At 42.2% G+C, this 13,273-nt stretch overlaps 2 protein-coding genes across 7 annotated transcripts in view; both read left to right on the forward strand.

Annotated features, from left to right (window-relative positions):
• The window catches only part of ST8SIA5 (ST8 alpha-N-acetyl-neuraminide alpha-2,8-sialyltransferase 5), a 230,207-nt gene that overhangs the window by 204,934 nt on the left and 12,000 nt on the right, over positions 1 to 13,273 (forward strand). The gene's annotated exons all lie outside the window — the stretch shown is intronic.
• Positions 1 to 13,273, forward strand: part of LOXHD1 (lipoxygenase homology PLAT domains 1) — a 244,313-nt gene that overhangs the window by 34,148 nt on the left and 196,892 nt on the right. The window contains exons 3-4 of the mRNA XM_089779460.1: positions 10,397 to 10,477; positions 11,921 to 12,105. Coding sequence (XP_089635586.1) covers positions 10,397 to 10,477; positions 11,921 to 12,105 — 266 coding nt within the window. The remainder of the gene's footprint in view (positions 1 to 10,396; positions 10,478 to 11,920; positions 12,106 to 13,273) is intronic.

Below are 13,273 nucleotides of genomic sequence, written 5' to 3' on the forward strand. Positions count from 1 at the left end.
TCTACTCTATTTTTTCTACTCATGCTTTCCTACATGTCAGCTAAAATTTCAGCACCTGTGAGTGAATGCTTAAAGCTTCGTGGTGATTTATCAGGCAAAAATAAGAGGAAATAATTCCAGATATAGGTGGGTATCCTATTGCTTAGTTAACTAAACGTTTCTCCTCAGTATGAAGTGAGCAAATGGAGTAGTCAGACTGCTCATAAATGTTTTATTTAACTTTATGAATATGGCAAAAGGATGGAATTTCATGCATCTTCCAACTAGAAGTTTATATAGAGTTCACTGGTGAAATTATTGCAAATGCATGACATTTTATATGTGTTTATTTTATGGCATAGATGGTACGATAAAATACCATGCATTTCCTAATGAAGGAACTACCATTTCAGCTTCTGGTTAGCACAGAGGTGGGTTTTTTCTTTGTGATTGTGTGCTGGTAGTGAAATACATGACATTTCAGACCTTTTAGTCATGCACACATAACTTCAGAGTAAAATTATGACGAGGCATGACAAGCTGATGAAATATCATGTGTTTTTTTAACCTTTTGTCCAACAATAAGGTAACTGTAAAAACATACATGAATTGTCATACTGACTTGTCATAAACCTGAATTCTGGGAACTGAAGCTTCCAGACTCTTTCCAGTATCATGAAAGAGGACTTTTTTGAGCCCATTAAATAAGGTTAAATAGTGTCTAAGGACTTCAATATACTAGGTCACATTTTTTTTCTCCTACAGGTCTTTTGCACTTTTCCAGCAGAAAGCCATTGTAAATTTGGTGGATCTGGTATAAAGAAAATGTGCAGGTGTCCTGGAATGAGTGTAATGGCTTTGTGCTACTGGTCTCAGAGCCCCAGCATAGTATGTCATGGCTAGGGTAATGAGCAGAACACTGGACAGCTGGGAGAAGGCTGGAGCAACACGGAGGGTGTTTAGTTTTCACAGCCCCAAGCCATGCCCACAACCAAAAAGCTACACAGGAGAAGACCACTTTGCCTCCAAAGTGCAGTCCTGTACCCAGTGCAGTTCAACCAAACTGTAGAAGAGGGGTGGGCAAATACAGGCCCATGGGATGGATCTGGTTCACCAGGGCTAGTCCCTGACAGGCCCCCATCACTATATTTACCTGTACAGACGATTGCAGCTCCTATTGGCTGCAGACTGTCATTCTTGACCAATGGGAGGTACGGGAAGTGGTATCCCAGTCTGCACCACTTCCTGCCACTACCAATGGCTGAGAACAGTGGTCCCTGGTCAACAGAAGCTGTGATCACCAGTACCTGTGGAGGTGCAGGTAAATACAGCAGTGCCGACCTACCAGGAGCTAATCCTGTTGTACCACCGCTGTTTGTTTGCCCACCCCTGCTCTAGCACAAGGACACTGACGTTTGTCTTTAGATGGGTTTCCATGGGTTTGCACCCTGGGTCTGATTCAGAGTCAGCACTCCCCTGCTGTGCCTCACAGAATCATGACAGTTCTCTTGCCTGTGTAGCCTGGCTTTGCATCCCGTGGCAGTTCTGCAGATGTTCCCTGTTCCCAGTGGCATCCTCTGCACCATAGATAGAATTCCGAAGAGGCTCTGCTGATTTTCCTCTTTCTTAGCCACCTTTTCCCATGATTTGCTGCACTGTGGCTCTGCCGCTCTTGGGCTGAGAGTGATGAGATAGGGCAGATTAAGCACATCACATAATTTGGGTAGCAATGCTGCTACCCCTGCACATATCATACCCCAGTGTTCAGCTAGCTGTGTTATATGTATTCATTGAAATGCAATCTCACACTTACCCATCCTGTTTATGACAAGTGGAATAAATATTCATGTATATTTTTCTAAAAGTATTTAATTTTAAAAGTGGTTTAGCAATTACTGCAACTTCAAGCAAAGGTGTAAGCACTATCCCCGGATAACAGCGGATTGGTAAATGATAGCAAGGTTGTTGTAATATTAATGAGATTGAAGGTACTGTGGATTTTTTTTAAAAAACAACATGCTGCAGCTTTCAAATTGGCTAACTCTTCTATCTGGACTTGAATGATCATCACACAAGGTTTTTCTAATTCATAATTCAGTCAAGTAAAGATGAAATCAGGAATATCTAGATATTGGTGCCCAATGCTCACTTGATGTAAAACTCTATGGCTACGTCTGCATTGCACTTTCTTGTGCAAGAACATATGCAAATGAGTCACCATTTTTGTGCAAGGGGCTTTTGCACAAGAAGGAGAAGTCTACACTGCTCCTTCTTGCGCAAAAAACCCCTCTTGCGCAAAAGCCGTTCTGCTTGAAAATAAGCGGCAGAACGGCTCTTGCACAAGAAGGGGGTTTTGCGCAAGAAGGAGCCGTGTAGACGGCTCCTTCTTGCGCAAAAGGCCCTTGTGCAAAAATGGTGGCTCATTTGCATATGATCTTGTGCAAGAAAGCGCAGTGTAGACGTAGCCTGTAGAGCTACAGAAGTCAATGGAACTATACGGAATTATATCACTAGAGGATCTAGGGGAAAATCTTACTCCCATTGAAATCAATGGAAATTTAGCCACTGACTTCAATCAGGCCAGAATTTTACCCTTGGTTTTTGTTTAATAACTGTACAATAAATCAAAAATATAGGGAAGGAAGGAAGTTAACTTCAGTAAATACATTAACATAGAAAGTCTTTCAGAGGGTTAGCCATGTTAATCTGTTTTAGCGAAAACAACAAGGAGTCCTCTGGCACCTTAATGATTAACACATTTATTTGGGCATAAACTTTTGTGGGCTGGAACCCACTTCCATCTGACAATGCCTGTGGAAGCTTGTGCCCAAATACATTTGTTAGTCTTAAAATAAGAAAACCTATTTTGCATGGCCCATGAAAAGCATAGCTAGAAGAATTCTCCAATCTCCAGTTGGCTTAGAAACACCAAGAAAAGGGACTTGATTGACACATTTTTCTTTTAATGACTCAAATTGTGCTATCATTTCATACGATTGCAATTCTGTTGTGTTCTGCAGAGTTAATGAGGTGCTGCAGATTAATACTGGTGTAAATGACAACTCAGTCTGGAATTTATATATATATATCATTTTTAAAATAACATTCATGCTCTCTTTCATACGCAGCCTTCTGTTAGTCTATTGTTATACATCAACAGCTACATGAAAAAATGGTAAATTTGTGTAGTAACTCAAAAATTAATTTGAGCCCTCTTGTGCATACTCATTATAATAACACCTTTTAATTCAGTAAGCAGGAACTGGGAGTTTCAATTGCAAGGCAAGACTGGCTTGAGCTTTGAAGCCCTGGGCAGACACATTCTAAATACAGATAGAATCTTTTGAGAATTTAGCAGCTAAATGCTAAGAAGTTTCTGTTGAGCATGTGCAAACAGATTTTTCAAAGGGTTATAGACTTTGCCAAATTTGTGTGTATGTTCATGGGAATAACATAACACAGTTCACTAATATAAAGGGGAATGTTCTACCAAATTGCAATTCCCTGCTCCAAAGCATGGAAGCAGTAGAGCGTCTTAACAAAACATTTGTAAGAATATTTTTAACATGGTATTTCCCCCCCGATCTTATTTGCAGAAATTATTGAAAAGTTTATGCTGAAATATTCAAAAACATTCCACCCTGAAACTTATAGCTGTTTTAGAAAATTTTGGCTCCAAGGATTAAAGTTTTGCAAAGTTATAAGAAACTGAAAATGGGGTCTTATAATGGGGAAATGTTGGCCAAAGTTAAGCATAGATCCTATTTCTACAGCAAATAATAACCAATATACAAAACAAAAACATCATCATTAACCCCCCCAGCTCTTAAAAGTTAGGAAATCATGACTTAAAGTGACACAAGTCTCATATACTTGTAGGCTACGTCTAGACTGGCATGATTTTCCGGAAATGCTTTTAATGGAAAAGTTTTCCGTTAAAAGCATTTTTGGAAAAGAGCGTCTAGATTGGCATGGATGCTTTTCCACAAAAGCACTTTTTGCGAAAAGGCATCCGTAGCCAATCTAGACGCGCTTTTGCGCAAAAAAGCCCCGATTGCCATTTTCGCGATCGGGGCTTTTTTGCGGAAAACAAATCTGAGCTGTCTACACTGGCCCTTTTGTGCAAAAGTTTTGCGCAAAAGGGACTTTTGCCCGAACGGGAGCAGCATAGCATTTCCACAAAAAGCACTGATTTCTTACAGTAGGAAGTCAGTGCTTTTGCGGAAATTCAAGCCGCCAGTGTAGACAGCTGGCAAGTTTTTCCGGAAAAGCGGCTGATTTTCTGGAAAAACTGGCCAGTCTAGACACAGCCGTACAGTTTATTCATTCATTTCACAACAAAAAATGTCAGCATAAAAATTCACATTACAATGACAACCTCAACTCTGATTCACAAGTCATACACCGAAAGAACTCATAAACATGTAGTGAGTCAAAGTTAAGGTTGTTAGAATATGTAATGTGAACATTCACTCGCTGGGTTTCAATGCAGCTGCAAGGGTGATAGAACATTTATTTGTTACCTTAAGATGTCATTCCCATGTTTCTGAGGGTTAGGATATAAAACTATCACATTTGTTATGTGCCAGTTAGCACCAGGCAATTACCACACTTGGTTTGCTGGATTCTCTCTATGGTCTTTAGCATGTGCTACTTACTTTCAGCACCTGTGCCAACTGCTGCAGCCACGTATAGAACACATTTGGCAACTAAGACTTAAGGGCTGAATTCTTGCATTTGCTTTTTGAGCATGTCTAGCCAAGGCATTGAACTGGTTTCTTAAATGAATTATTGGCAAGCTCTCTGTTGGCTTTCAAACAATTTCTGAGCTAGCTGAGATTTAGCCTCGTGGTGGGCTATCATGCCCTACTGGACACCACCTGTCCTCTGTGTTCTCACACACTTTGCTGGCACAGAATTACATCTTTGTAAACTCACCATTATATTATTGGGCAGAAGCCAGGCTGTGGCACTTAAATGCTTTGTTTAAACAATTTATTAGTCCCCAGCCATCTGATAATGGATTATTCCTAGCAAAGGGGAAATTATCACTTTATCATATAGATGCTGATGGAAACTCCCTGAAAGAGGAGGGCCATCAGTGCCCCAAACATAGGCCTTCTTCCTGCCCCACCACTGTGCCACCTTAGCTCCTGTCCCCTCCCCCCAACCTATTCCCATGCTTCCCTTCCGCTCTTGTGCTACCAATTCCTCCCTGACCCCCCAAGCCTCCACTTCCACCTGTCTCTCCCTCTGAGGCCCTGCTCCCATACTGCCTTTTTTCTCCCCAACACCCACCCCCACTCACTGCTCTCCGTCCTTCTTCTCCCACCCTCATTGCTCACCTTTATGGCTGATAAAATGTCCTCCCACTTTTAAAAGTCAGGGGACTATGGTCCCCTTCCTCTGTCACCTTCCTCCTGTGTTCCAGCATCCCTGATGCTTGTACTTGGTACACTTTTCAGCTGGTACATTTCCCGTCTGGGATGTTTTCTGTTGTTCATCAGCCATATGCGGTACTTTCAATAGATTTCTGTTTTATCATTTTGTCAGCAGAATGACGACACATTATAGTGGATCACTAGCTAAAATGAATGAATAATGTAATATTGTTGCAAAAGAAGTACACATCATTCTGGGATATATTAGCAGGACTGTTGTAATCTCCAAAGCTTCTCTCTCTTACTAATAGAAGTTGGTTCAACAAAAGGGGAGTGAAGCTGTATCTTGTCTCTCTAACATGCTTGAGAACCACTGATCTGGCCTGAACTGCTGTGTGAGAGAGGCATTGGATTTATTTGAATGAATTCCTTTGGATAACAGATATATTTGAGAATTTCATATTCTACTCATTAGTGAAAATTGTTTCATGTGCTATTAATTGTGAATTATTCACTCAGCTCTAGTTTTTATATTCTGTTACCCACTCTATTACACTGTAGAGCTGTTAAAGTCAAATCCACAATTTCCAGATCATTACTAGAAATGAGAAATAAAACCCAGCCTGAAACCTAGCACTTGTAGTCCCAAGCCAATGTGAATTAATGTTTCACGAGAAATTATGTGAGATGTCATGTCAAATACTTTGTTAATGTCTAGTCATGTCTACAACCTCATATATGAACACCTCAGAAATCTGGAGCTGAACTTTTCAATTCAAGTTTTCCTCTACTTTATTTAGCACTAGAGATCTTGGCAATTACAGTCTCCCATGATTACATTATCCCATAGTGTCAAATTCCTTAGTGATAATAGGTCTTGGAATTTTTCGCTGTCACTTCCAGTATTGATGGGTCTGGAGCAGATGCACACTATAATTTCTCCTTTTCCTTTTTAGTTTTTGTAATTTTATACAAATTAGTTTGCCAATTGTATTTTTCCTGCACTGTATGTAAGCAACACTATTAAGTACAAAGACTATTTGTTTTTTGCTAAGCATTCAATTTCATTTTGTTGACGTTTTACATTCAGTGGAAGGGCAGGGAGACTTTAAATGCTCATTGGATTCCAGTCACAGTTTACAATTACATGTTTCCAGCAGTTTGCCTCCAGATCCCTCCACGAGCACCTTCTAGACAAGTGATACATACACTCTGAAACTATTTGAGGCAGTGAGCTCAGACACATGCTCTTTGCTGAGTATATGCTGAGTTTTCTTTCTGCATCTTGAAACTGCACAAGTGTGCTGGTGTCACAAACACAATGAAGTCACATGGAAGCTTAATATCAGCTTTCAGACATTAGTGTTACATGAATGCTGTAAATCAGCAGCAATTCAAATTAGTGGGCTAAAAGCTTTTGGACAATTAACTGCAGTTGATACTTTCATCACGGCTGTAGTACTTTGGGAATCTGCAGTACAGTACCGATCTGCAGGTTATGAGCAGGAAGACGCTGCTATCATTACCATGTTCATTCACCACTAGCAAACTAATTGCCTTGCACTTGCTGATTGTTTTCAGTTTGACAGCCAAGCTGTGGTTGAGGGAAGCTCTACTGGGTTTAATTGTCTCTTGCCATAGTGTTCTGGTAAGGTTAACTCTTTTCTGTAACAACAATGGCTAGCACAATATGCTCGATGTCAGTACTGGGGATGAAATCTACCCAGGTGCTTGCAGAATATAAAACAAACCACCTTTAAATGGAGGCATGCCCACATCCTAGCGTGGTGAGGAGAAAGGTCTGAGTACACCTGGAGGCTGTTGCTCAGATTATTTATATTCATTGACTTTTGAGAATGAGTTGCTTGCTACTGAAACATGGTGATGTATTGTGAGTTTTTGTTTTGTTTTGTTTTGGTGGAGGATGGCTTTTTGTTGGATCTGTTCATTAGTAGTAAGGTGGTACCTAGCGTTCTGAATCTCAAATGGTACCATCTTGTGTTAGGCACTGTACAAACTGAGCATAGAACCCTGCATGGATACAAAATTTGTATCCTCATTCATATCTGCAAAAATGATCTGCAGATATCTACATTTACATCTGTGGCTGCAGATACCCATAGATATAAAGCAGATATCCACGGATTTGCAGGCCTATAACAAGTTTGTCTGCCTTCAGCAAAGGAACTGTGTGTGTATGGATAACAGATACACACAGAAGGATGAATTGACTTCCAGTCCCCACTCTTAGTTGGGAGAGTGGGAAATGAAACCCAGATGCCCTGACTCTCAGGCCATGTCTATACTTACCGCACTGGAGATCAATCTTCTGGCATTCGATTTAGCAGGTCTAGGAAAGACATGCTAAATCAAATGCTGAGGGCGCCTCCTGTCAACACTGGTACTCCTTACAGTCATGAGTAGTAAGGGAAGCCAATGGGAGTATTTGCACCTGTTGGCTTCCTGCTTTGAAGATGGCACCAAGCTCAGCTTAAGATATGTCAACTCCAGCTATGCTATTTTCATAGCTGGAGTTGCATTCCATAAGCCTACCTTCTGGGTCTAGTATAGATCTGGCCTCAGTGTCCTAGCCACTGGACTATCCTGTTTACCTACTGTCACAATTTCAGGACACGTGAATTCCCTCTCTGAGGTCATGAAAGGCATCCACTTCAGTTTTCCAGCTCCGAGCCATCACCTCCGTTGGGTGAGATGGGAATCATGTCTCACTCCCTCCTCAGTGGGGTTCCTGGGGCTGCATGGGTCCCTGCCTAATAGGGGAGAAGACGGTCCTTCAGATACTCCAGACCCAACCCGTTTAGGGCTTCATAAGTCATAACCAAGACCTTAAATTGTGCCCAGAAACATACCAGAAGCCAGTGAAGCTGCCGAAGCACCGGCATAATGTGCTCCGTATAACGGGTATTAGTTAAAACTTATTTTGGACCAGTTGAAGTTTCCGAAGGCTCTTCAGAGGCAGCCCCACATAAAGCACATTGCAATAATTCAATCGGGATATAACAAGAGCGTGGATCACTGTGACCAAGTCATGCTTATTCAGGAAGAGTCTCAGATGGCGGATCAGCCGAAGTTGCCCTAAAGCACTCCTGGCCACCGAAGAAATCTGGTTCTCAAATGTTCCTCCCAAGCTGCGTATCTGTTCTTTCGGGTGAGCTTAACCCTGACTGGAACAGGTGCCATGCCACATTCCCAAACAGATGGCCTCCTGATCCAAAGCCCTCAGTCTTATCTGGATTCAATTTCAGCTTATTTGACTTCTTCCAGTCCATCACTGCCTCCAGACACTGGTTTAGATCAGTCGCTGCCACACCTGGTTCTGATAGAGTTGGGTGTCTGGCTATGTGTGGGGCCAGAGGCAGAAGGGGGCAGAATGGGGGCAAGGCCAGAAGTGGACGGGGTAGAAAGGGGCCCCCAGGAAAGCTTCATCTGCATCTGCTTTTAAGGAAAAGCATGACACAGAGAGAGTGCACGTTAAAACAGAAAAGCATTTACTCAGGCTGAAAAGCTCATCAGTGGTCACCCCAACTTCAAACTGGAACTCTGGTAAGGATTAGTCAGTCAAACCCACAACTGAATTTCTCGGTGGGAACAAGTTCATCCATTTAAATCCCAAACCAGAACAGAGATGGGGTAGATCAGGCATTTCTTTATAATATAACTTGATCCTGGCCTTCTGGAATAGTCAATTAGCAGACTATGACCCTCTTCTCAAGTGGTGGCTTCAACACGCTGGATTTTTGCATAATTGGAATTTGGGGGATTTGCATTAACCCCTCACTAAGGATCCCCAGGAAATTCACGTATTGCCCCAAAAGTCCATACTAGTCTGGCATGTTTTCAATATAGTTCTTTGAACTCCCTGGTCTCTCATCCATCACATCTGCCCCAGACAGCAGAGAAATGAGAAGAGGCTTCTGTAAGGCAAGGTGCCTGTTTCGCTGATGCTTTCTCCCTTGCCTAGTTATCCAGGCCAAAGCAAAGTCTGTGGAAAAAAAAATCTACCATCATTCTGAATGTGCGCTTCACTCTGGTCTGTATGACAACACAAGGTGCAAACTGAGGCTACGTCTACACTACAGGGTTTTTCTGCAAAAACCCGTGGAGCGTCCACACCTCAAGTGCGTTTTTGCACAAGTAAATTTACAGTAAATCAAAAGAACAGAGGGGTTTTTGCGGTGTAGCGATTCCTCTTTCTACACATTCCTCCAAGTGTGTGTGTGGACGGGCAACTGGGGTGTTTTGCACAAAAAGAGCCAATCGAAAAAAGCACAGGTGTTCTGGTGGCTATTCTGTGAATAGCCATCAGAGCTTTCTTTCGAGAGAGTGTCTATGCAGTCTAGATGCTCTCTTGCTCAAAAGCGCATTGCTTTTCCAATGAGCTTTTGTAGTGTGATCTGTTCCACAAAAAGCTTCTTTGTGCAAGAAGCCTGTAGCGTAGACGTAGTCTGATAGAGAACCAGGCCCTACACCTTTCCCCAGTGTTGTATTTTAGTATCTACCCGGGTAATTTTAGATGAATTCAAGAACAGGAGAAGAGATACTGGCAATAGCCTGGAATTTTACAGATGAATGGAGTGGTGTAAAAATGTCCTCACAAAAGATTGTTTTGTGATCTCTGAAAGTCATTTGCAAAATAGCAAACCACTCTTACTGCAGCTCTTTTCTATACTGGTGGTTGTTTAATTTGTGAAAGATACTCTTTAGCTGATTTAGAATATGCCAGATTGGCATCCATTTGGCACAACATTGCATTTCTTCTAAAGCTGGCATTTTGGATTCTGAGTTTGTATCTCCAGATCTGTCAAGATGTCCAGACCTGTTAAGAATGGAAACGTTAAAAAAAAAATCCCAGTACATTCAGACCTTTCCAAAGGAATGAGGATATTGAAAAGTAACAATAACAGAAATGAGGGTCCTTAATTTTTAAACTCTGATCCTTGATGGGTCTGTGATGATGTATTTGCTGACACAGTAACTATTTTCTTAACATGTGTTTTGGTATGTGTATATTACAGGAGTAGGACTGCCTTTGAGAGAAGTAAAACAGATGTGTTCCGAATAAAAACCAACAATGTTGGACAAATAAAGAAGATAAGGTATCGTATAATATGATCACTACTAGACATAGTACAGCAAGATGCTAAACAAATGACAGGCCATAAAGTTTTAGAGTTTGAATGTTTTATTCATGGTTGAAGAATATACTGCTATCAAGGTGAAGTTAACAGGTGGAAACAGCTTATCTGCTGGCAAAGACTGGAACTGAAGTGTGCTATTACCTACAGTATCACAATAAATATCAATGTTCCCTAATATAGATTGTATATCTGCCATATTCAATGACACTGTAATCATTGGAGAGGATTTAGGCCTGTATCTTTGTTCCATTGAGGCAAATGATGTTTTGCATTGATTACTTGTTTCTCTGTGCTGAATTACTGCACTACAAGTAATAATAGTACTAATTGTGTTGGCTCAGCCCCTTTCTAGAGGAGAACTGTTCCTTGCTTTGTTCTCTCAGAAACTTCAAAACATAACATCCACAATTATTTATAATTCATCCTATTATGTTAATATGTGCATTTCACAATGATCATAATCACCAGCATGTCATTGGCTTTCAGAAAAGACCTCACTCTGTACATGTTTGTTACAATAATATTGTATCCAATCAGTTGATTCAGTCTCTTATTACCAAGGTTCGGCCTCCTGCTTTATAGATCAGTAACCCCCACAGAACACGAGCCAGTGTCACTGGGAGTTCTCATTCTGCCGTACTCTCCATGGGTCAGTTACAACACCACGTGGCCAGCCCCACTCTCCATCAGATCTGTGTGATGTCTTGGTTCGCCAGCTTTCCCAACTAGGTGCTATTGCCATGAATGCATCCAGTTGGGAAAATTGGCAGCATCCAGTCTGGTAGCAGCCATCCTGCTGTAGCATGGGACTGCTGCTTAAAAGTGATCAGGCCATTGTTCCTTCTTAAGAACATAAGAACGGCCATACTGGGTCAGACCAAAGGTCCATCTAGCCCAGTAGCCTGTCTGCTGACAGTGGCCAATACCAGATGCTCCAAAGAGAGGGATCACAACAGGTAAACCTCATGTGATCCCTCCCCTGTCTCCCACTTCCAGAGAAACAAAGGTTAGGGACACCATTCCTACCCATCCTGACTAATAGCCATTGATGGACCTAACCTCCATGAATCTATCTAGCTCTTTTTTGAACCCTGTTAAAGTTCTAGCCTTCACCGCATCCTCTGGCAAGGAGTTCCACAGGTTGACTGTGCGCTGAGTGAAGAAAAACTTCTTTATGCTTGTTTTAAACCTGCTGCCTCCTTGACTCTGTGACCTATGGAATTTTGAGCAACTGCCAAAACCTGGGGGGCATTTGCCACCCATCACTTCCCCATTTGTTGCCACTCCTCTGACCCTGCCTAATATGAAATGTGCCACTGAATCAACATGCCAGTCACTGTCCAAAATCAACCCACCAAACTAAAACCCTTGGGCATATTTTGTTCCTTTTTTGTGCTGTAGAATTGAGCATGACAACACGGGAATGAACGCAAGCTGGTTCCTGGACCGTGTAGTAGTCACTGACATGAATAGGCCTCACCTCCGGTTTTACTTTTCTTGCAACAACTGGCTGAGCAAGGATGAGGGGGATGGACTTTATGTCAGAGATCTGATTGGCAGCCTAAACCCCATGGATGTGCCCAAAGGTAAGCGTTCTGAGGAGAAGCCGACAGATGTGGTTCACAGACAGTAGAAGAGCATGTATCGTCCCAGTCTAATGACACATCATTGGAAGAAAGATGGCCTCAGTTCTGTGCATGCATATGAAGCATTTCCAAAGTCTGGTAGCATTCTACAAACTGCCTTTCTATCAACAGCAGCCTCTTCCTTGTAATTCTGCACCAGTTCTTGGATTGCCTTGAGCACAATGTGTGTGACCTCACTACTGAAGGGGTGCCTATTTTTCAGAGTGTTTTAACTTAATGATATTGAAACGAGGCCAGCACAGCTTGCAAACCAGACATGTGCTCCCACGCTGACCTCAGTGTGTATGCCAGGGGGTGGCACACAATGGCTACGTCTACACTGGCATGATTTTCCGAAAATGCTTTTAACGGAAAAGTTTTCCGTTAAAAGCATTTTCGGAAAAATCGCATCTAGATTGGCAGGATGCTTTTCCGCAAAAGCACTTTTTGCGAAAAAGCGTCTGTGGCCAATCTAGACACGGTTTTCCGCAAAAAAGCCCTGATTGCCATTTTCGCGATCAGGGCTTTTTTGCGGAAAACAGTACTGTGCTGTCTACATTGGCCCTTTTGCACAAAAGTCTTTCGGAAAAAGACTTTTGCCCGAACAGGAGCAGCATAGTATTTCCGGAAAAGCACTGATGATTTTACATGAGATTGTCAGTGCTTTTGCGGAAATTCAAGCGGCTAGTGTAGACAGCTGGCAAGTTTTTCCGCAAAATCAGATGACACTAGACACAGCCAATGTGTGTAACATGAGTCAGGATCAGGCCTGATCCCAAGAGGTGAAAGTTGAACGAGGTTGTGTGTGTCAGTAGCTCCTCTCCAAATGGCAATGAGGAACCTCAAGCTGAACATCGCCGGTGAGTATGCCAGGGCAGTCTAAATTTGGGCATGGAGATTGAATTAGCCTCTCTCCCCTTAGATTGGCTGTGAGAGAAGGGCAAATGCACAGTGCTTGGACTGTGGGTGGGGGAAGACTGTGCTTCTCTTATATACCAAACCACTTCAGTGGGTAAGTAATGAACTTCTTGCTCCGGCACTATCCATTGGGCCTTTGTGTGCCTCCATTTCCACATATGTAAAATTGGGATAATACTTACACCACCTTCATAAAGTGCTTTGAGATCCT

Source organism: Pelodiscus sinensis, chromosome 6, assembly GCF_052426305.1.
Source record: "Pelodiscus sinensis isolate ZL-2025 chromosome 6, ASM5242630v1, whole genome shotgun sequence".
NCBI classification, from domain to species: domain Eukaryota; kingdom Metazoa; phylum Chordata; order Testudines; family Trionychidae; genus Pelodiscus; species Pelodiscus sinensis.